Genomic DNA, 24963 nt, shown 5'->3' on the forward strand with positions numbered 1-24963 from the left:
AGCTGCTGCTTGACTGAAGACGGGAAGCTGAAGTTCAAGGCTCAGCGCCGCGCCCTCCCTGCAGCGGCCGAGAGGGTGGTGGTCATTGAGCAGCCAGCAACAGCGACTCCTGGCACGGCCTCTCAGTCCACTGGCACCACTCACGCGTAGAGTGGTGCCTGGAGCATCCATTCCAGTAGTCTAACTATTTAACAGTATTCGTGCTGGAATTCAGTGTGATACAATGTCATGCATTTTGTAATTTGTCTTCATGAGAATGTTAAAGACATGTAATGTGTCGTATCTAAACAGTAATATTAACAGCCTGTAGGATGTTATTTTCAATGCGACTCATTAGATTTAGAATTCATTTCACCGGGCAACATTAAGTACAATATTGTAAGCAAATTATTGTTTACACACGAATATAGTTATTTGGTGAACATGTACGTTCCTGCTTTGAGCTCTTACTGTTAACATTGTATGCAGTACACGTACAATATAATTTAGAACGTCAAATTTGTTGCTTTCGTCAGTACACTTTTTTAAAAATACATTTTGAAATAAAGTTTTTGTTGCATAAAACCAAATGTTGTTAGTCCAGTTTGTATACTGAACCTAATGACACACAACTGAGGATGTTTAATAATTGTTAAGCAGAAGTTTTTTATTAGTTCAAAGGAATGGTGAGCTGAGTACAGCCGAATGGAAATGAGTGTAGTTACGTAAATACTGATATAAAAATAATTATTATAAACTGCACCAAAATCAATAAAAACGAACATAATTGTATCAGAATTAAATCTCCAATACTTGCCATTTAATCAACCTTGACTTAAAGCGTTCATGTCTGCAGGAATTCATATTGTTTGGGTCTTTCGGTAAAGTCACGTAGAGAGAAAAAATAACCAAAAAAATAATAAAAATTTCACGACGTTTCAATCGCAACATGAGCGGTCGTCATCAGGAAAAGTGGGGTTAGCTGCTAAAGACAACTGCTTATAAAGCTTTGAAAAGGGCATAGCCCAAATGTCAGCAGCCAATGCCAATGCAAGTGGTGGGTAGCGACCGCGGCGGTGGTGGGCTTTCCACCAATCACAGGGCTGCCAGGCAGAAATTAGCATGTCAATGCAAGATCGCCGAGACTCCTTCACGGCGAGTGCGCCAAGGTGGCTATGTTAATGTGAGAGATTAGTATGTTAATGGGAGATCCTGAAGCAGCAGCCTCGAGGATGGCACACGAGGTAGCTGTGTTAGTGAGAAATGACATCTGTTAATGTAAAAAACTCAGAGAGCCGAAAAAAACAACTAATATTGGAAGGTGGTAGGCTGGGAACATAATGGCCCGTTATGACTTAAACTGGTTAACAATGTCCTTCCAATGATTGCTCAGTTTGTACCCATCTTCTCGGTTGAAATTGTGTCTGTGTTTACACATCTGCATTGCTTCATGAACGAATCTTTTGCTGATAGGCAGTGGGTTTGCAGAGTACCTTCGTCTTGGAAAAATCAATTTCGTGTATGCCCACAGCATTAAAACAATGATCAGCCACGGCTGAGGTATTGGTCCTACCGTGTTTCAGATCTGGCTTATGTTCACAAACATAGTCCGAAACATGTCACTTAATTTCCCCAATGTAACTACTGCCGCAGACACAGCTTAGTTTTTAGACGCCGGGGTATTGCATGTCAGGGATCATATCCTTCACAGATGGGATCAGATCACAAATTGTATGTACTGTGTTGAATCGAACCTGGATCTTGTGTTTCCTCATGAGTTTAGAAATATTTTTGGTGACCCCTGCTATATATGGCAAGGTGATGGTTTTGATTGGTTCCTGAGATGGTTCTTTCCCAACAGTTGGGGTGATAGCTTTTCGGATTGTGTATTCTGAATATCCATTCATTTTGAGGGCTTGGTGTACGTGTTCCAGTTCACTGGCTAGGTGGTGATGGTCGGAAATACATCGAGCTCTATGGTGTAGAGTTTTGATGAGAGAATTCTTCTGGGATGGATGGTGGTGGGAGTCAGGTTTTGTTAGGCATTCGTATGGGTGGCTTTCCTGTAGACAGATTGTCCCATTGAGCCATCTGGTCTCTGTACGATGAAAACATCCAAGAATGGTAATTTGCCATCCTTTTCCACCTCCATGGTGAATTTGATCGCTGGGTGTATGGAATTGATGTGGTTGAAGAATTGGCCCAAAGCTGGTAGGCCATGTGGCCAGATGAGGAACGTGTCATCTATGTACCTCTTAGACAAGGACGTAGGGTGGATGCCTGGATGGCATCTGTCTCAAAATATGTTTCCATTAAAAATTGGCTTCAACTGGAGATAAGGGCGAACCCATTGGGGTAGCTTCAACTTCTTTGTATAGTGTTCCATTCCAGGTGAAGTAAGTGTTGGTGAGGCAGTGTCCAACCAGGGCCGGTACATCAGCATTCAATCCTTGTTGGACCAAATCGTCAATGATTGCAATGGTGTAAGGCACAGGAACTTTAGTAAACAACGATACTAGATCGAAACTGACAAGCAAATCACCTGGAAATAGTGAGATGTCATTAATTAACGATACCAAGTGAGCTGATTTAAGTACAGCTGAGGTGGTCTTACCAGTGAATGGTTGTAAGGTCTGAGACAGAAATGGGGCCCGTTTGTAGGTGAGTGAGTCAATAATGAAGACGATAGGATGAAGGGGTGTATCTTCTTTATGATTTTTGGTAAGCCATAAAGTCTGGGTGGTCTAGCAGCAGAGGGTTTTAAGGAAAGCCGCTTGGTTGGTTCGATTAAAGATGTTGAATCAGTGATGATATTGTTGGTTTTTGTAACAAGGCGGTTGGTGGGATCTCTATTGATTTTGGTAAATCTACCATCATTCAGTAGGTCCTGAATTTTGTTATTGTATGTGTTTTTTTTTTCCATGAGGAAAGTGAAATTGCCCTTGTCGGCTGAGATGATGACGATGTCCTCTCTCTTTTTTAATTGAGAAAGCAAAAAACGCTCATCCTTACTGATGTTGCTAATAGGTGTCTTAGCGTTTTTGATTAATATGTGTCTTAGCGTTAATTAAGGACATCTTATGCTTGCTTTTTGATGTGCTTCACAGTGACGCTCGCTTCACCTGTTAGCGCTGTGAGCGCTGCTACTTCCTCTGCCGATGTTCTGCCAGTGCAGCTACAGGAGCTGCTTTTATCGCCCTGGCAGTAGCTACGAGCAGATTCCAGGGGAGCCAGAAGCGTCCAGAATGACGCAGCTGCTCCCAGGGCTTCCCTCATCCACAGCAAATAGCAGTGACTCAAACCTGGGGTTCAGCTGTGTGACGTCTTCTCTAAACTAGCACATCAACAAGCATGGCCCTGAGTGTTTACTTTCCTGCGATGCACGTGAAGGAGAGGAACGTCTGGCCAGGCTGGCCGGTCTGGAACCCCCGCGGTGAAAGTCTCTTCCAGCAGCTGCAGCGAGACATGAGGAGCGAGATTGAGAGGATGGACAGAATCTTCCGTGGAGTCGATCAGCTCAGCAGCCACACGCGGGCTCCGGGCAGCCTCGGAGATGCACTGCTGCAGCAGCCGGCCGTGAGCAGTGGGTTCCAGATTGAAGATCCACAGGAGCAGGGAGGCGGGTTTGTCGCGTCCCTGGACGTGCAGGACTTCTCCCCACAGGACCTGGCCGTGAAGGTGTCTGGAGACAAGCTGGTGGTGGCCGGACGGCGCGAGGTGAAGAGCGGAGAAGTCAGCAGCGGCAGCTACAGCCACAGCTGCCAGGAGTTCCACAGGGAGACGCAGCTGCCCAGGGACGTGGACCCGCAGAGCGTGAGCTGCTGCTTGACTGAAGACGGGAAGCTGAAGTTCAAGGCTCAGCGCCGCGCCCTCCCTGCAGCGGCCGAGAGGGTGGTGGTCATTGAGCAGCCAGCGACAGCGACTCCTGGCACGGCCTCTCAGTCCACTGGCACCACTCACGCGTAGAGTGGCGCCTGGAGCATCCATTCCAGCAACCTGCTTCATTGATGTTTTAATTGTATGGATATTTTGTTTAATCAGTTTCTTCTATCCACGATATGTTGACTAATATGTACGTGTTTCAGCGTTTGCAATTAACTTAATTTGATTACGTGTATCGCTGTACAGGATTGCTAAATTGTTTCGCGTCGTTTTAATTTGCCATTACACTTTAATATATTGCAATAAGATAATGCTAAATGTGTTATTCAAGTATTTTTCATCAACGCTGCTATAGCAATGTAAGTCATACTACTATTACAATAATCTATGCCTCGAGTTTCCTTACTGGCTGGGTTTCTCTCCACCACAACATTAACTTTGTTAGTGGGTTCCAGCTGTTTCCACCGAAACTAGCTGGGTTACTGGCTACACGGATTTTTCCGTTTACAGTAACAAATAAACATTACACATACATGCAGGCATCGACTTACGAACACTCGACTTACGAATTTCCGCACTTAGGAACCAGCTACCATGAAACATGTTTTAACATTGAGAATTACAACGCGAACTCGCACTTGCAAACTGAACCGAGGATCTATTCTTTTTTCAGCGGAGCGATCCTCCACGAGTTGTGTCATCCTCGCGCTTCCAGTGTTTGTGCTCGTGTGTGCGTGCGCGCACGTGTGTACATTATTGTGTTCCCACTTACAAACCGTTTGACTCACGAACGGGTCCCAGGAACTAATTGAGTTCATAAGTCGAGGACTGTCGGGATCGTTGTGTGAAACATAAAATACATACAAATTTATAAAAACATTTTATGTTCAAATACCTTGCATCCTGATGCTGGCTTGTCGTAAGGGGCGAAATGAGTCACCACAATTGCACACACACACACGGACAACAAACGCCACTAAGTGGCGGTGACGTTGCCACGGCACTTGTGCCAGGCTAAGTGCACTTTATGGCCACGTGATCACGGGTCAGATCCAGCTGCCATGGTTTGACTGAGATGAGTGGCAGATGTGTAAGCTGTGCCTCCCCTACTGTGCCAACTTGATGTGTTTTATCCGCCTGAGGCTCTGCTCGTTGTTGTGAGCGTCTCTCTGCTGCCCTCTGTTGTTGCTGGAGGGCGACTACCTCCAACTGCCCAGTATCGTCCATCATGAGTCTCCTCCACATAGGCCGCTCTTTACACTGCTGGTACCAGTCATTCGCAAGTCAATTCAGTTCCACATCCTCTTGTACCACATCATTTAATCTCTTCTCTAGCCCGTGCCGCGCCTGTTTAGACCCCTTTAATGCAGTGGTTAGGGAGGCGTGGTACATGACCCAGCCAATGTAGCATTACCTGCTGGAGGCGCTTACCGATGGGACTTTGTCCAGATCTGTAAAGGATTGTGAGCTCACACAATCCAGCCTGGTTAAACCCAGGATGGATCGTAGGAAGGCCATCCTGAATGTTTATTACCGGCGAAGATGTTCCATTAGGGGGGTCCACGTTTGGCAAGCATCGAGAAGGAAGGGCATGACCGTGGCCGAGAAGATCCGAAGACTGCTGTGGAGCGACAGATATCAGGTAGCTTCCACACAGCGTCATGCAACCGATGAAAAGATAATGCCGCTCGACTGATTCGGAGTGAGACCTCTTCTGTCAAACCGGAGTTAGTCATAAGCACACTATCCAGATGTGGAAAACCATCCAATTTACAACTGCCCCATTACCAATGGGGAGTTAAGGGGTGGAGGGTTTAATGCAGACATGGGCTGGGCTTTTTAATCCGGCCCCCCGAACTTGTCCAAATATTATTAAATTAAATTTTACCTTTCACCTGTAATGCCCTCATTTCCCCATTAGATGGAGCACTTTGTCCGGGAATGTGGTAATTGGTTGGGCGCAGGCCTCAGATGTTTTCATGATGTTTGATCAGTCACGTTACGACATGTTTTTGTATTGTTCATGTTCGTGCAATTTGTTAAATTGCCTTGCAAATAAATGCTTTGCTACCTGTTAAAGGCCAAATCCTTTCATGTAATGATTTTTACATGTCATTTATATTAGTTCACACAAACACTCCATCCATCTGTTCCTTGCCCGGCCCCTCTGTCAAATTTTAGAACCCATTGTGGCCCGCGAGTAAAAAAAATTGCCCACCCCTTGTTTAATGGCACAACATAGCGAGGCAGGTGCTTAGTTTTGGTGGGGCTGATGGTTAAGGCCCCACCTCTTAGTGCAGGGGTGGGGAACCTTTTTTGTGCCAAGGGCCATTTGGATATTTATAACATCATTCGCGGGCCATACAAAATCATCAACTTAAAAATGAGCCTATTATATTTGGTCAAACATTTAGTTAACTCACCCCTAATGCGATGGCTGGAACTGCTTCTCTTTGGTGAGGCGTGTGGAGATATTAGCTGGCATTGATGATGTTAGCTGGTATTGATGATGTTGCTACTCGCAACTGCTTTTCCAGGTTTGCTCCAAGATTGATTGAATTTCGAGTCCCGCCTGCGGTTGCCTTGGCAGGGCCAGACCAAATGATTTCGCAGGCCTCATGGCCGGCCGGCCGGACGTTCCCCACCCCTGTCTAGTGGCACGCTCCAGGTCTAGATCATTCGCATACGTAACATGGATGACAAATCGGGAGCAAGCTCTCAAGCGCACCCGGGCATCAATCCGCCTCCCATTGTATCTATATCAGATATAGATTGCTCCGGTACGGACATGGAAGGTTTCTCGAACGACGTGGACCAAAAATATTTTAAACAGTGTACGGAGCCAGAGGACATTACTGTCGAACCCCAAGGTTAACGGGGAATAGCTTCGTCTTCCGGCCAAGTAGCTTTACTCGGCCCTGCTCAATATCATGGAAGTCCTTAATTATTGTGAGCAGAGAGTCAGAGACTCCGAAAGCATGAAGAACAACCCAGAGTCCAGACCTATTGATGGTATCATAGGCATTGACCAGGTCAATAAAGCAGAGATGTAAGTCCTGTCGGAATTCAACACTCCTCTGCTGTAGCAAACGGAAGGAAGATGTGGCATCTGTGGCTGCCCTGGCCTGAAACCACAATGGGGCTCCCCAATCCTCTTCTCAGCATGCCTGGCAAGGTGATGTTGAATAATCCTTGCCAGGACTTTTTCCGGCACTCTAACACAGGCACAGACTCTAACCAAAACTATCGAATAATTACACGGTTAATTTAAAATTGCACTTTCAATTAATGTGCCTATTAATGTCATTATTTCGGCAAAAAATGTTTTTATCTTAAACTAGTGCAATGAAAAAAATACCCTTTATTGTAAAATTAGCAAAATAAAGACGATATAATTCCTGTACTGTTTTAGTTTATCTTTCTGAATACACATTTAATGAAAATGTGTTTTAGTGAATGGTTGTTTTTGAAGGTGATATCGTGTAAATGTTTTTCAAAGCTGCTTATGCAGCCGTCACCATCTCCAGCCGTGATTTCTCCACTTCTGTCCGAAGCCATCACCATCTCTTGCGGATTTGCAATGCAAAAATCTGTCTGGCTACTGCCCACCGGTTGATTTATTCGATCCATCTTCGCAGTGGACGCTCTATTGGTTGTGTTCCCTCCTTTAGCTCCCATTCCCACGTTAGTCACGACCACCGGCCGTCATCTCTTCAAGTTGTGTGTCCTGCCTCACCCCACCTTTCTAAACTAAAATTATGCCTTTAATTTGCATATGATGCCCAATTGACGTGTCCGTCTTCCATTCTCAGTTTAATTCCTAGCATGTGCATCTCTATGCTTCCTTGTGCACTTCTCAACATTGGTTCCATTGTCTTCGTCAATGGCCATGTTTGTGATGCATCTGTTGTTGCAGGTCATATCCACTGATTAAAAAACGTTCTGCTTTAGGAAAATGGCTTTGTTACGTTTCATGATTTAAGTTCAGATTCCAATCAGCACTGTGCTCTGCCCTGATACGCCTCTCTTAATAATTTTCATCCCTCTCCCCCTTCAACAACCGCCCCACGTATAAATGCACTTCTATGTTTTCAAGTTGTGTCCCTGTTCTTTTTGTTCATTTTGTTATTCCCCCGCACCTCCAATAAGCATGGTTGCCTGCGTACGGTGCGAAAGAAGTTCAGCATGCAAACATACGCTGCGTTGAAAACTTACTCTACAGCATATTCACACTGGAGACGCAGGAGGGTGCTGCTATGAGATTGCCACATTTTTGACTGTAGACAAAGCCTGGACAGATTTCTCAGTCAGCACTCAGTCTAGAATTATCAGAACTACACAGTAAACGACACAATGCGGGTGCTATATCTCGTAAGAATGAATACCCACCACCTAAACACAAATGGTAATTCCTGGACAGGTGACAACTCTAGCCATGCCCATGAAAAAATATATAGTGACTAACTTGGAGACGTAACTTCTTCGAGGCAATTCTTTAATTACACACCGAGCATACTGTTACACACTCTCTGCTGTAATACAACGCTCTGTCCCTCGCTTAAACGCAACTCTGCACTCGTGGCTAGCCTACAACACAACGCTCGCCATCTGACACTGATGGCGCTGAACTAAGACAGGCAACTACTGCTAGCAGCACAATTATCAAGTGGATGACGACAGCGGCGAAGGCGACGATCTTCAACAGCAACGACGACGACGACGGCGATCCCACTCCAAACGATGGCCCTCATCCCCTGCTCGGGGTCCCCTTTAATCCTGTTAGTGTGGCCTCGCTCCACTCCGGCCACGCTCCCCTTCTAGAATCTACTAGCAGGCTCTCGACGTGTCCTACCCGAGATCCTTCTCAGGTCTATTACGTGGTCTGCTGTCAATCAGGGCTGCTTCACTCTGCAGATCCCCTTCCCTGCCAGCAGCCAGCGCTATGCTACGTAGTGACCAATTCTATGTGACTACACATACACAACATCCTGACCATCACTCGCCTATGCGGATGATAAAATATCAAGCATTGGAGATTGAATTCTGATCTACTGTTGTTCGTTTTGATTGATTTTGGCACAGTTTAAAATATATATTTTCATATCAGTACCAGCGGGAAGTACCCAGCGTTTCCCGGGGGAAAAATATATTTACAAACTTGTCTTCTCTTAAAAACATAACATACACAAACACTAAGCTATTGTGCCCTTTGTCCATTTGTCCGTCAACAAAATTATAGGAGCGACACTGGAAAAACGGCGTATTCTATTATTTAATTTATTTTCTGTCAACGTGACTTTACCGAAAGAACCAAAGAGTAATTCCTGCAGTCACGAAAACTTTGAATCTAGTTTTAGCGTGTTAATGTTAAATAAACGTGTTGTCTCCTATAGAAGCCTGAGTCTCCATTTGAGCCCACTACAACTGGTGTTGGAAGTGACCAAACGCTAGTTAATTAACTATAGATTATGGAGACTAGGCGAACAATACGTACCAGGTCTCCAGATGAAGAGGACGACGACCCACCGGCCCCGGAGATGTCGGCGCAATCCCCCAGCCCCCACTGGGGGCCTGGGGTGTCCACCTCCGGTTCCAAACCGCCCTCCAAATTGCCTTACCTACGAGTCCTACTTGGTACAGGCCGGACCCGCTATTGCCCCCTGTTGGGCCCTGACTGCAGCTACATATTTTCCAGTAGTGGTGGCGGCGTATTACGCCTGACAATTACCCACCACATTAAGAAGCACGATGGTAGCTTGCAGTTGTGTGTCGACTTTAGGAAGCTTCATAAGATATCGGTGGCTGACGCGTATCCTCTCCCTCGGATGGACGATTCCCTGGACGCTCTGGCGGGAGCACAGAACTTCTCCACCCTTGATCTCCTGTCCGGATTTTGGCATTTGCCACTAAATGAGGCCTCTAAACCCAAATGGCTTTTCGAACACCTCAAGGCCTGTTTGAATTAAATCAGCTTCCCATGGGACTCCACGCAGCACCGGCTACGTTCCAATGACTGATGGAGCTGGTGCTGGCTGGACTTCAATGGGACTCATGCTTACAATACCTCGACGATGTCATCGTCTTCAGCCGTACGTTCAAAGAACATCTTGATTGGTTACGCGCTGTCTTTCTTAAAATGCGAGCGGCCCATCTCAAATTCAAGCCGCAGAAGTGTTACCCCCTTGAGAAATCCGTGCAGTATCTCGGTCATATTGTCAGTAAATCGGGCATTGCGATAGATCCCGACAAAACCACGTGTGTTCGGACGTGGCCGACCCCCACGTTGATGATGCAGGTGCAGAGTTTTATTGGTTTTGCGTCTTATTATCGCCGGTTTGTCACTGGGTTCGCTACCTTCGCAAAACCTCTCCACGCCTTGACGGTTATGGGTCAGAGGTTTCATTGGGGGGAGGAGGAAGCCGCATTTGTTGCGCTTCGCAATTCCCCTCCGCTACTCTGACTTTGCCATGCCGTGTGTCCTTGATACTGACGCAACCAACACCAGCATTGGCGCGGTTCTGTCCCAGGTTGTCAACGGGGTGGAGTGTGTTGTTGCATACGGCAGCAGAGTGCTGTCGCCAGCCGAACAGCGTTACTGTGTCACGCGCCGGGAACTATTCAGGTCTCCCGCATTAACGAGTTGATTGCTCTGGACATCCCTGGTTCGGTTCCCGTCACCCCTCGTGGGAATAAATATTTGTTGGTTGGCGTCGAATATTTATCGCGCTGGCCGATGGCCTGGCAGCTATGGATGGGAGCCATCTGGTAGTGCCACCTAGGCACATGCCATGGTACAATGGTGAGCACACAGGACTTGTAATCAATACAGAGGTACTATGTACAGGGGCGGCAAGCAGCTAAAAAATGGTGCACGTTTATTATAAATACGACATTCTCAAATGGTTTCGAAATTAAGTGTCTTATCAGCAGAATCGTGCAGAGTTTCTGCCGAACATACACAGCATTAGTTCCTAAAACACTTTGGCAGAGTTGGTGTCACTGCCCCGGAAAGGAACATTAATGGTGATTTTGTGGAAAGTCAGGTGAAATGGGTGGTTGGTCAGACTGACCAGCACCCTGTGCTGTGTGGATCGCTCGTGGTTCTGGCCACCAATCGCCAAGCAAATTTGTTGCAGAGACTTCCACGTGTAGAGTGACTTCAGTTGTGTGCAACCGAGTTGCGCAACTGCTTGCACCGGCTGTGGCCGTGTGCGGAAAGCTAACTCGGGTCAAACCTGGGTTTCGAAGCGCGGTGTAGCGTTAACCATGACACTACCGCTCCCCACAATCACACACACGCGAAGATCGACACCAAATACGTGCTCTGTTGCACCGCACAGCAACTCACACGCACACTGCAGTGTCCAATAACAACACAAATGTATTAATCCTGACAACCACCTGCTCTGCCACTCAAAACAATGTCCATCACATGGCCATCAACGCGACACATATAGTTCATCACGGTCACCCGACCAGCAGGAGTCACGTGTGTGAGCAGTCCGTGAATGTCGCCGGGCTATGGTGATGCAGTGGTGTGGGTTGGACAAGGGGCGGATGATGATGTCTATCGTGGAAATCTGTGGAGCGGCACGGAACAAAAGTGGGACGGGTGGCCCAGTGTGGAGCAGGAGCCGCTCGGCTGGGACGAAGGTGGGGAGGAATCCACTGATCCGGTGGAGGCGTGGGGAGGAGGGCGGGACGCCGCGTGAAGCGCGACTCGTGGGAGTGGTGCCAGGCAGAAGGGGCACCTGGGACTCCGTACGCGGGACCCCGGCCGTTGCACCTGGGCTGGGGGGGGATCCACTGCCCTGCAGGTGGAGCGAGGCGGGGGGGAAGGTGCTCTCGGTCTGGGTGGTTGGGACGAATCAATGCGGATGGAGTTGAGGATTCGAGAGGAGGTTTGCGGAGGCGGGGAGGAAGGCGGCTGTTGCGGGACTTGCGGTAACGCTGCCGTGAAGAACAGGGAGCAAAAGACTCGTGTGCCGGGCCCGGTCTGGTATCACGGTGGCGTGGAGGAACCCAGGGCTCTGGTGGAGGTGGAGGCAGGTGGAAAGCAGGGAGCTCCCAATCCTGGGGGTTAGCTTGATTACTCATGGGTGGAGGTGATGGTGCGAGTGGCGGTGGTGGCGATAGTGGCAGTGGAAGCGATGGCAGAAGTGGAGGTTGAGGCAATGGCAGGAGTGAAGGTGGAGTCGATGTCAGCAGTGGGGGTAGAGTTGATATCAGTGGTGGAGGCAATGGCCTGAGTAGAGATGGAGGCGATGGCAGCAGTGGAGTTGAGGATTCGAGAGGAGGTTTGCGGAGGCGGGGAGGAAGGCGGCTGTTGCGGGACTTGCGGTAACGCTGCCGTGAAGAACAGGGAGCAAAAGACTCGTGTGCCGGGCCCGGTCTGGTATCACGGTGGGGTGGAGGAGCCCAGGGCTCTGGTGGAGGCGGAGGCAGGTGGAAAGCAGGGAGCTCCGAATCCTGGGGGTTAGCTTGATTACTCATGGGTGGAGGTGATGGTGCGAGTGGCGGTGGTGGCGATAGTGGCAGTGGAGGCGATGGCAGAAGTGAAGGTTGAGGCAATGGCAGGAGTAAAGGTGGAGTCGATGTCAGCAGTGGGGGTAGAGTTGATATCAGTGGTGGAGGCAATGGCCTGAGTAGAGATGGAGGCGATGGCAGCAGTGGAGCCGATGGCCCGATTGGAGGTGTAGGCGATGGCAGCAGTGGGGGCGATGTCCTGAGTAGAGATGGAGGCGATGGCCTGAGTAGAGGTAGAGGCGATGGCCTGAGTAGAGGTGGAGACGATGGCATGAGTAGAGGTGGAGACGATGGCATAAGTAGAGGTGGAGGCGATGGCCTGAGCAGAGGTGGAGGCGATGGCCTGAGTAGAGATGGAGGCGATGGCCTGAGTAGAGGTGGAGGCGATGGCCTGAGTAGAGATGGAGGCGATGGCCTGAGTAGAGGTAGAGGCGATGGGCTGAGTAGAGGTGAAGGCGATGGCCTGAGTTGAGGTGGAGACGATGGCCCGAGTGGAGATGGAGGCGATTGCCTGAGTGGAGATGGAGACGATGGCCTGAGTAGAGATGGAGGCGATGGCCTGAGTAGAGGTAGAGGCGATGGCCTGAGTAGAGGTGGAGGCGATGGCCTGAGTAGAGGTGGAGGCGATGGCCTGAGTAGAGGTGGAGGCGATGGCCCGAGTGGAGGTGGAGGCGATGGCCTGAGTAGAGGTGGAGGCGATGGCCCGAGTGGAGGTGGAGAAGATGGCCCGAGTGGAGGTGGCGGCGATGGCCCGAGTGGAGGTGGAGGCGATGGAAGCAGTGGAGGTGGAGTTGATATCAGTGGGGGAGGCGATGGCCTGAGTAGAGATGGAGACGATGGCCTGAGTGGAGGTGGAGGCGATGGCCTGAGTAGAGGTGGAGGCGATGGCCTGAGTAGAGGTGGAGGCGATGGCCCGAGTGGAGGTGGAGGCGATGGCCCGAGTGGAGGTGGAGGCGATGGCCCGAGTGGAGGTGGAGGCGATGGCCCGAGTGGAGGTGGAGGCGATGGCCCGAGTGGAGGTGGAGGCGATGTAAGCAGTGGAGGTGGAGTTGATATCAGTGGGGGAGGCGATGGCCTGAGTAGAGATGGAGGCGATGGCCTGAGTGGAGGTGGAGGCGATGGCAGCGGGGGAGGCGATGGCAGCGGTGGAGGCGATGGCCCGAGTAGAGATGGAGGCAATGGCCCGAGTGGAGGTGGAGGCGATGGCCCCAGTGGGAGCGATGGCCTGAGTGGAGCTGGATTCTTCAGGTGAGGAGCGCAGCTCTGCTTGGTGCCGGGGTTGCTTCCCCTCCCCTGCGCCCGCCGCTTTCGTCTCCGTGCCGCGGCCATATGAGCCCGGGGACTCGGTGCTCGGCCGAGACCTCCACCTTTCTTTCTCTGCAGCGCCCGGGAAATCTTCCTCCTTCCGGTCCTCATCCTCATTCTCATCGCTCTCTGCAAAAGTTACGAAAAACATCAACTGCGTCATTAGCTGAATCTCCCTGCTCCGTGTCTGTGAGTGCGTTGTGACCCTGGGGACAGACTTGCAAGTTTGTTTTTTACGTTTTTGAGCCAGGAGGCCAGGATTGGGAAAAACTTGGGCCACTTTTCATCCAGGCAACTGGAGAGCAGCACAGACTAAGTCTTACTTACCAAACATTTAAACTAACAACAGCATACTCTTTGGTTTCTTTCGGTAAAGTCACGTAGATAGAAAAATAACTAATAAAGTGAAACCTTGGATTGCGAGCATAATTCCTTCTGGAAACGTGCTCTTAATCCAAAGCACTCGTATATCAAAGCGAATTTCCCCCATAAGAAATAATGGAAACTCAGATGATTCGTTCCACAAACCAAAAATACCGTATTCATATAAAAATTTTTTAATACAAAATACCTTTTTATATTTTTATTATTTAATATAAAGTAATCAAATTTATTAATTACATTTAATCGTGGCTGGTGTGAGGGAGACGAGATAGAGGATGGTTATTGTGTAGGACGACTTTCACTTGCAGTACAGTTACTAAAGAACAGTCACTACACATGGACACAAAATAAAAAAATGCTTTACACACACACACGTATTCACAACACTACAGTACTGTAGTAAACAGTAAACACGTAGTCACAACACTATAGTACTGTAGTAAACAGTATACACGTGGTCACAACACTATAGTACTATAGTAAACAAGATAAGTTCGCACGGATGTTGACTATACGAGTGAGGCACACCGACTGAGACCGAGCATGGGAGACGATTACCCACAATCCCGCAGTATACACGTGGTCACAACACTATAGTACTGTAGTAAACAATATACACGTGGTCACAACACTATAGTACTATAGTAAACAGTATACACGTGGTCACAACACTATAGTACTGTAGTAAACAGTACACACGTGGTCACAACACTATAGTACTGTAGTAAACAGTATACACGTGGTCACAACACTATAGTACGATAGCAAATACAGTATACACGTGGTCACAACACTACAGTACTATAGTAAACAGTATACACGTGGTCACAACACTGTAGTACTGTGGTAAACAGTACACACGTGGTCACAACACTATAGTACTGTAGTAAACAGTATACACGTGGTCACAACACTATAGTACTGTAGTAAACAGTATACACGTGGTCACACCACTATAGTACTGTAGTAAACAGTATACACGTGGTTACAACACTATAGTACTGTAGCAAACAGTATAGACGTGGTCACAACACTATAGTACTGTAGTAAACAGTATACACGTGGTCACAACACTATAGTACTGTAGTAAACAGTATACACGTGGTCACACTATAGTAATATAGTAAACAGTATACACGTGGTCACAACACTATAGTACTGTAGTAAACAGTATACACGTGGTCACAACACTATAGTACTGTAGTAAACAGTATACACGTGGTCACAACACTATAGTACTATAGTAAACAGTACACACGTGGTCACAACACTATAGAACTATAGTAAACAGTACACACTAGGTCACAACACTATAGTACTGTAGTAAACAGTATACACGTGGTCACAACACTATAGTACTATAGTAAACCGTATATACGTGGTCACAACACTATAGTACTATAGTAAACAGTATACACGTGGTCACAACACTATAGTACTGTAGTAAACAGTATACACGTGGTCCCAATACTATAGTACTATAGTAAACAGTATACACGTGGTCACAACACTATAGTACTGTGGTAAACAGTACACACGTGGTCACAACACTATAGTACTGTAGTAAACAGTATGCACGTGGTCACACCACTATAGTACTGTAGTAAACAGTATACACGTGGTCACAACACTATAGTGCTATAGTAAACAGTATGCACGTGGTCACACCACTATAGTACTGTAGTAAACAGTATACACGTGGTCACAACACTATAGTACTGTAGTAAACAGTATACACGTGGTCCCAATACTATAGTACTATAGTAAACAGTATACACGTGGTCACAACACTATAGTACTGTGGTAAACAGTATACACGTGGTCACAACACTATAGTACTGTAGTAAACAGTATGCACGTGGTCACACCACTATAGTACTGTAGTAAACAGTATACACGTGGTCACAACACTATAGTGCTATAGTAAACAGTATACACGTGGTCACAACACCATAGTACTATAGTAAACAGTATACACGTGGTCACAACACTACAGTACTGTAGTAAACAATATACACGTGGTCACAACACTATAGTATTATAGAAAACAGTATACACGTGGTCACAACACTATAGTACTGTAGTAAACAGTATACACGTGGTCACAACACTATAGTACTATAGTAAACAGTATACACGTGGTCACAACACTATAGTACTGTAGTAAACAGTATAGACGTGGTCACAACACTATAGTACTGTAGTAAACAGTATACACGTGGTCGCAACACTATAGTACTGTAGTATACAGTATACACGTGGTCACACTATAGTACTATAGTAAACAGTATACACGTGGTCACAACATTATAGTACTGTAGTAAACAGTATACACGTGGTCACAACACTATAGTACTGTAGTAAACATTACACACGTGGTCACAACACTATAGTAATGTAGTAAACATTACACACGTGGTCACAACACTATAGTACTGTAGTAAAAAGTGTACACGTGGTCACACCACTATAGTACTATAGTAAACAGTACACACGTGGTCACACCACTATAGTACTGTAGTAAACGGTATACATGTGGTCACAACACTATAGTACTATAGTAAACAGTATACACGTGGTCACAACACTATAGTACTATAGTAAACAGTATACACGTGGTCACAACACTATAGTACTATAGTAAACAGTATACACGTGGTCACAACACTATAGTACTGTAGTAAACAGTATACACGTGGTCACAACACTATAGTACTATAGTAAACAGTATACACGTGGTCACACCACTATAGTACTGTAGTAAACAGTATACACGTGGTCACAACACTATAGTGCTATAGTAAACAGTATACACGTGGTCACAACACCATAGTACTATAGTAAACAGTATACACGTGGTCACAACACTATAGTACTGTAGTAAACAATATACACGTGGTCACAACACTATAGTACTATAGTAAACAGTATACACGTGGTCCCAATACTATAGTACTATAGTAAACAGTATACACGTGGTCACAACACTATAGTACTGTGGTAAACAGTACACACGTGGTCACAACACTATAGTACTGTAGTAAACAGTATGCACGTGGTCACACCACTATAGTACTGTAGTAAACAGTATACACGTGGTCACAACACTATAGTGCTATAGTAAACAGTATGCACGTGGTCACACCACTATAGTACTGTAGTAAACAGTATACACGTGGTCACAACACTATAGTACTGTAGTAAACAGTATACACGTGGTCCCAATACTATAGTACTATAGTAAACAGTATACACGTGGTCACAACACTATAGTACTGTGGTAAACAGTATACACGTGGTCACAACACTATAGTACTGTAGTAAACAGTATGCACGTGGTCACACCACTATAGTACTGTAGTAAACAGTATACACGTGGTCACAACACTATAGTGCTATAGTAAACAGTATACACGTGGTCACAACACCATAGTACTATAGTAAACAGTATACACGTGGTCACAACACTACAGTACTGTAGTAAACAATATACACGTGGTCACAACACTATAGTATTATAGAAAACAGTATACACGTGGTCACAACACCATAGTACTGTAGTAAACAGTATACACGTGGTCACAACACTATAGTACTATAGTAAACAGTATACACGTGGTCACAACACTATAGTACTGTAGTAAACAGTATAGACGTGGTCACAACACTATAGTACTGTAGTAAACAGTATACACGTGGTCGCAACACTATAGTACTGTAGTATACAGTATACACGTGGTCACACTATAGTACTATAGTAAACAGTATACACGTGGTCACAACATTATAGTACTGTAGTAAACAGTATACACGTGGTCACAACACTATAGTACTGTAGTAAACATTACACACGTGGTCACAACACTATAGTAATGTAGTAAACATTACACACGTGGTCACAACACTATAGTACTGTAGTAAACAGTGTACACGTGGTCACACCACTATAGTACTATAGTAAACAGTACACACGTGGTCACACCACTATAGTACTGTAGTAAACGGTATACATGTGGTCACAACACTATAGTACTATAGTAAACAGTATACACGTGGTCACAACACTATAGTACTGTAGTAAACAGTATACACGTGGTCACAACACAATAGTACTATAGTTAACAGTATACACGTGGTCACAACACTATAGTACTGTAGTAAACAGTATAGACGTGGTCACAACACTATAGTACTGTAGTAAACAGTATACACGTGGTCACAACACTATAGTACTGTAGTAAACAGTATACACGTGGTCACAATATAGTACTATAGTAAACAGTATACACGTGGTCACAACACTATAGTACTGTAGTAAACAGTATACACATGGTCACAACACTATAGTACTGTAGTAAACATTACACACGTGGTCACAACACTATAGTACTGTAGTAAACATTACACACGTGGTCACAACACTATAGTACTGTAGTAAACAGTGTACACGTGGTCACAACACTATAGTACTATAGTAAACAGTACACACGTGGTCACACCACTACAGTACTGTAGTAAACAGTATACACGTGGTCACAACACTATAGTACTATAGTAAACACTATACACGTGGTCACAACACTATAGTACTATAGTAAATAGTATACACGTGGTCACAACACTATAGTACTATAGTAAACAGTATACACGTGGCCACAACACTATAGTACTATAGTAAACAGTATACACGTGGTCCCAACACTATAGTACTATAGTAAACAGTATACACGTGGTCACAACACTATAGTACTGTAGTAAACAGTATACACGTGGTCCCAACACTATAGTACAATAGTAAACAGTATACACGTGGTCACAACACTACAGTACTATAGTAAACAGTATACACGTGGTCACAACACTATAGTACTGTAGTAAACAGTATACACGTGGTCACAACACTATAGTACTATAGTAAACAGTATACACGTGGTCACAACACTATAGTACTGTAGTAAACAGTATACACGTGGTCGCAACACTATAGTACTATAGTAAACAGTATACACATGGTCACAACACTATAGTACTGTAGTATACAGTATACACGTGGTCCCAACACTATAGTACTATAGTAAACAGTATACACGTGGTCACAACACTATAGTACTGTAGTAAACAGTATACACGTGGTCCCAACACTATAGTACTATAGTAAACAGTATACACGTGGTCACAACACTACAGTACTATAGTAAACAGTATGCACGTGGTCACAACACTATAGTACTGTAGTAAACAGTATAGACGTGGTCACAACACTATAGTACTATAGTAAACAGTATACACGTGGTCCCAACACTATAGTACTATAGTAAACAGTATACACGTGGTCACAACACTATAGTACTGTAGTAGACAGTATACACGTGGTCCCAACACTATAGTACTATAGTAAACAGTATACACGTGGTCAAAACACTATAGTACTATAGTAAACAGTATACACGTGGTCACAACACTATAGTACTATAGTAAACAGTATGCACGTGGTCACAACACCATAGTACTGTAGTAAACAGTATACACGTGGTCACAACACAAGCAATCGTCTTCAGGTGAAATAATACAGCAGGCGGACTGCTGAGACAGGAAGAAATGTAGCGAGAGAGCTACTGCAACCAAAGGTTACACTATATACTTTTGTGGTGGGATTTGCAAGTAAATGTAAGATCGCAGAGCAAGCATACCCCGGCTAATCCCTCGGCTACTCCGAGGGGGAGTGGGAGCGGAGGGGCTGCCGTAACGGGCGAGATAGTGGGGGTAAAATTTACAGAGGGTACAAGCTGATAGAAAGAAGATCAAACTCAGCAAACTTAGAAATGTAATGCAACTCATTGAGTCGGCCAACACAACAAATAATACTTTGCCTGGTTGATCACCGTCCTTCTCTGCTTGTGTGTCTCCCTGTTGTGGGGAGCGGTGGTGCAGCTGTTAGCGCTAAGCTGCGCTATGAACCTGGCGACCCGGGTTCGATTCCCGCTCACGGCCAACACCAGTGACGATTATCTGAACCGGTCCCGGGCCTCCCCTAGGTCGACTCAGCCTCAAATGAGTACCTGGTGCGGTGTGTAAACATCGCCACTAGGGAGACAAAGGCGGTCGGGCGTGGTGCTGGCCACCCACCCCCTCGTGTACTGTTCCGGCCTTCACAGGTGCTCGCTAACAGCACTTGCCCCTACAGTCTGTTCAGGCTATACGGGGGATCTTTGTGTCTCCCTGTCTGTGTTTGGTCTCTCTCTCTCAAATTTAGTTTCACCTGATGACGACTGCTTGGGTTGCAATCGAAACGCCGTATTCTATTTTTTTTATTTTTTCTACCTGACTTTACCGAAAGACCATTGAGTAACAACAGTGTTTTTAAGAATCACAGCTAAGAGACAAACAACATTATATTTTCTATTAAACATAACATTTTAATAACATGTAAAAAAATACTTTAAATCTCATCACTGCTCCTCATACTCAATCCGTGATCAGTGCCGGATTATCCTCGGAACAAAATAATCATTAGCTGGGGGCCCCGCACTTTCAAGGGCCCCGTGCTAAATGATCTCACGCTATAAATCCCGGTTCAGTGATTCTGTACTTGCTCTATTACTATAGTAAAATTACAATTACTTTACAATGCAAGTTAAAAACTTCGTGTTTTATAATTGTGTTTTTTTATTTATTCTGGGCACCTTTATAATATAAGCTACAGGACCCGCACGAGCTTAATCCGGCACTGTCCGGGATACTGTTCCAGTGCCCAACCAGGCTGTTGAAGACACCGTGAGTGGAGTTGAGGGGGATCGGTGGAGGTGTGAAGGCGGCGAGTGATGCCGACGGGCTGCGAGGGGGTCATCCGAGAGGGTGCCCAGTGGGGAGATGAAGCAATGAAATCGCTCCACGTGCAGGTGCTGGGTGGATTACTGCACAGCGGCATCGTGGGAGGTGGCGACGGGTCGTGTTGGTCTCTACCCACTAGTGGATTGACCATGGCTGATGGTGGTGATGATGATGGATGTTGCTCACTCACTTGGCGACGTATGAAACGCCAGAGATGCACGGCGATGTGCAGGGTGTTCAGCAGCACGGTGGAGCTGATGGCCTCCTTGCAGCCGCTGTACAGTTGACCCACAGCGTGGAGCAGAGCAGGGAGCGCGCTGTCCACTATGGCCTGGCAGCTGCTGCTCAGCTCACCCATAGCCTGCAGGAGGGCAGGGAGCACGCTTTCCACAATGTCCTCACTGTGGCTACTGAACATCGGTCCCCAGGTGGCGACCCCTGCTGGTGGAGAGACGTTCTTCATGAGTCCGGAGTAGTTGATCGTGGTGGTGGTGGTGTTGGAGCCGTTAATGTCCGAACCCCCACGCCGAGATCCTCCGAGGAGCTCCACCATCGGCTGCGTGAGCAGCAGAACCAAAGTGAGGACAGCCGTGAAGATCGCCATGGTGGTGGTGGCGAAGTTCTCTGAAGAACTCGAAGTGGAGGAGCAGCGTGGGGCGAGGTGGTTGCCTCTCCAGGAGCCGACTCCACTCTGACCTCTGCCGTGACGTCACCGGGCCATGACGTCACCGTGACGTCAGAGGTTTCCACGGCTTTTACGTCATTATAGCATTTGGAACGTGGCTGTGCAATGGAACATCAACACGTGATGCACTACAACACTGTATTGTTTATAGAATTGTAATACAATACTAATTATTCACATCTGAGACACGAGTGACGCTCTAGATTCTGTGCGGATGGAGGAAGCCCCTGGGAGCAGCTGCGTCATTCTGGACGCTTCTATCTGCCCCTGGCATCTGCTCGTAGCTACTGCCAGGGCTATAAAAGCAGCTCCTGTAGCTGCACTGGCAGAACATCGGCAGAGGAGGGAGCAACGCTCACAGCTGAAGCGAGCCTCACTGTGAAGCACATCAACAAGCATGGCCCTGAGTGTTTACTTCTCTGCGATGCACGTGATGGAGAGGAGCGTCTGGCCAGGCTGGCCGGTCTGGAACCCCCGCGGTGAAAGTCTCTTCCAGCAGCTGCAGCGAGACATGAGGAGCGAGATCGAGAGGATGGAGAGAATCTTCCGTGGAGTCGATCAGCTCAGCAGCCACACGCGGGCTCCGGGCAGCCTCGGAGACGCACTGCTGCAGCAGCCGGCCGTGAGCATGTGGGTTCCAGATTGAAGATCCACAGGAGCAAGGAGGCGGGTTTGTCGCGTCCCTGGACGTGCAGGACTTCTCCCCACAGGACCTGGCCGTGAAGGTGTCTGGAGACAAGCTGGTGGTGGCCGGACGGCGCGAGGTGAAGAGCGGAGAAGTCAGCAGCGGCAGCTACAGCCACAGCTGCCAAAAGTTCCACAGGGAGACGCAGCTGCCCAGGGACGTGGACCCGCAGAGCGTGAGCTGCTGCTTGACTGAAGACGGGAAGCTGAAGTTCAAGGCTCAGCGCCGCGCCCTTCCTGCAGCGGCCGAGAGGGTGGTGGTCATTGAGCAGCCAGCGACAGCGACTCCTGGCACGGCCTCTCAGTCGACTGGCACCACTCACGCGTAGAGTGGCGCCTGGAGCATCCATTCCAGCAGCCTGCTTTATTGATGTTTCAATTGTATGGATATTTAGATGAATCAGTTTCTTCTATCCACGCTATGTTCAGTAATATTTACGTGTTTCAGCGTTCACATTCAACTTCATTGGATTAAGTGTATCGCTGTAAAGGATTGTGAAATCGTATCGCTTCGTTTTAATTTGCCATTACACGTTCATATATTGCAAAAAGATAATGATGAATGTTATCTTCAATTATTTTTCATCATTACACATGACTATTTTGCACAGTCTAATTTTCGAACTACTATAATACTATAGTGTTTGTGTGAATGGTAAATGATGTTTTTTTTTGTAATAAAATGCCTTTCAATTTCCTGCAACAGTTGCAACTGTTCTTTTTTCTACATTGTGTTTGTTTCATCGTTACTGTGGATCAGAGTTCTGGACACAGAATTCCCCAAAACTAAGACAACCGGTAACGCGGCCTCATTGCTCCCTGTCCGTGACAACTCCGAAGGTGCCAGGCTCACGCCGTCGGCCCTGCCGAGTCACTCCGCACTCAGAATTTGGGATTGGCTTGCAATTGTCTATGATCAATCTTACCACTTCACATTTCACTTGTATCATCCTTCAATTGGTAGTAAATCCTTCGCTGAGGAATTGGTCCTCAAATCGTGGGGTCAAGCGTACCACAGAAAAATTAGTTGCCGTTTAATGTTTGCGACACAGAGAATGTAAATAGTTACATGACAACATCGCTGCTGTAGCAGTGTAAGTCACGCTGCTATTAAAATATTCTATGTCTCGAGTTTCCTGGCTGGCTGCTGGCTGTGCTTCTCTCCACCCCAACAATAACTCCGTTGTTAGTGGGTGCAGGAGACAATAGGGACACCAACAAGGTGGGAATTACCAGAACAGAATTTGAAGACTGACACGGCTAATTTAAAATTGCACTTTCAATGTATACGCCAATTAACGTCATTCTTTTTGAAAAAATAACTTGTTCTATCCTAGAGATTTAGAAACTAAACCTTAGGACATTAAACTAGTACAATTAAAATGTACGATTGATTGTAAAGTTAGCAAAATAAATAAATGATCTAAATCATATACTATATTCTTGGTTCTTTCGGTAAAGTCACGTAGAAGGGAAACAATAAAATAATAAAGATATAAAACAATAAAATTCTCACAAGTCAAAATTCATATACTGTTGATTTATTCTCTCCATCTCCGCAGTTGACACTGCCGGTTGTGTTCCCTCCTTAGCTCCCATTCCCACGTTAGTCTCGACCACCGGCCTTCATCACTTCAAGTTGCGTGTCCTGCCTCACCCCACCATTCTAAACTAAAATTACGTCCTTAATTTGCATATGATGTCCAATTGACGTGTCCGTCTTCCAGTATCAGTGTAATTCTTAGGATGTGCATCATCTCTACGCTTCCTTGTGCATTTCTAAACATTGGTTCTATTTTCCGTTTGTGATGCATCTGTTTGAAAAAAAACGTTCTGCCTAAGGCATATGGCTCAGTTACGTTTCATTTCGATTTAAAGCTTTCGTGATTCCAAGGATTAATATTCTTTGGTTCTTTCGGTAAAGTAACGTAGAATGAGAATACAATAATAAATTGATAAAATAAAATAACACAATAAAATTCTCACGACGTTTCGGCCACAACACAAGCGGCCTTCATCAGGTGACGGGACGAGACTGTCTGGAGGACAGCGCTGGAGCGAAAAAGCCACGCTCATATCGCGACCTTTAAGCTGTGTGAGAAGCAACAGAGAGCCTTGACAAAGGAATTAGCATAGAATTTAGCATTGCAACAGCTGAGTGATTAGCGTTTCATTATTAACGTGTCATTATTAAGTCAAGATAACAATAAGCACTTTGCTCTGCCCTGATACGCCTCTCTTAATCATTTTCATCCCTCTTCCCCTTCAACAACCGCCCTACGTGTAAATGCACTTCTATGTTTTCAAGGCTGTGTCCCTGTTCTTTTTGCGTTCAGTTTGTTATTCCCCCGCACCTCCAATTAAAGCATGGTTGGCTGCGTACGGTGCGAAAGAAGTTCACCATGCAAACATACGCTGCGTTGAAAAATGATTCTACTGACTGCAGACCAAACCTGGACAGATTTCTCAATACGAGTGCAATATCGAGGGTACAGATCAATACCACCTGAACACAGATGCTAATTCCCGGACGGGTGGCAACTCTAGCCATGCCCATGAAAACATACACAACATCTTGACCATGAATCGCCTATGCGGCAGATTAAATGTCAAACATTTAACATTGAATTCCGATCTACTATTGTTCGTTTTGATTTATTTTGGCGCAGTTTCAAGTAAGTCTTTTT

The 24963-nt window shown here is 46.3% G+C and overlaps 1 protein-coding gene across 1 annotated transcript; it reads right to left on the bottom strand.

Annotated features, from left to right (window-relative positions):
* Window positions 1-11224: 11224 nt before the first annotated feature.
* On the bottom strand, window positions 11225-22815 carry LOC142929099 (uncharacterized). Its single transcript, XM_076069551.1, has 3 exons — window positions 22810-22815; window positions 21098-21248; window positions 11225-13821 (listed from the first exon to the last, which is right to left on the bottom strand). The coding sequence occupies exons 1-3, from the start codon at window positions 22813-22815 to the stop codon at window positions 12347-12349; spliced, it is 1632 nt and encodes a 543-aa protein (XP_075925666.1). The 3' UTR covers window positions 11225-12346.
* Between the last annotated feature and the right edge of the window lie 2148 nt (window positions 22816-24963).

This window comes from Petromyzon marinus, chromosome 25 (assembly GCF_048934315.1).
Source record: "Petromyzon marinus isolate PM22_M1 ecotype Great Lakes invasive population chromosome 25, UKy_Petmar_22M1.pri1.0, whole genome shotgun sequence".
Taxonomy (NCBI): domain Eukaryota; kingdom Metazoa; phylum Chordata; class Hyperoartia; order Petromyzontiformes; family Petromyzontidae; genus Petromyzon; species Petromyzon marinus.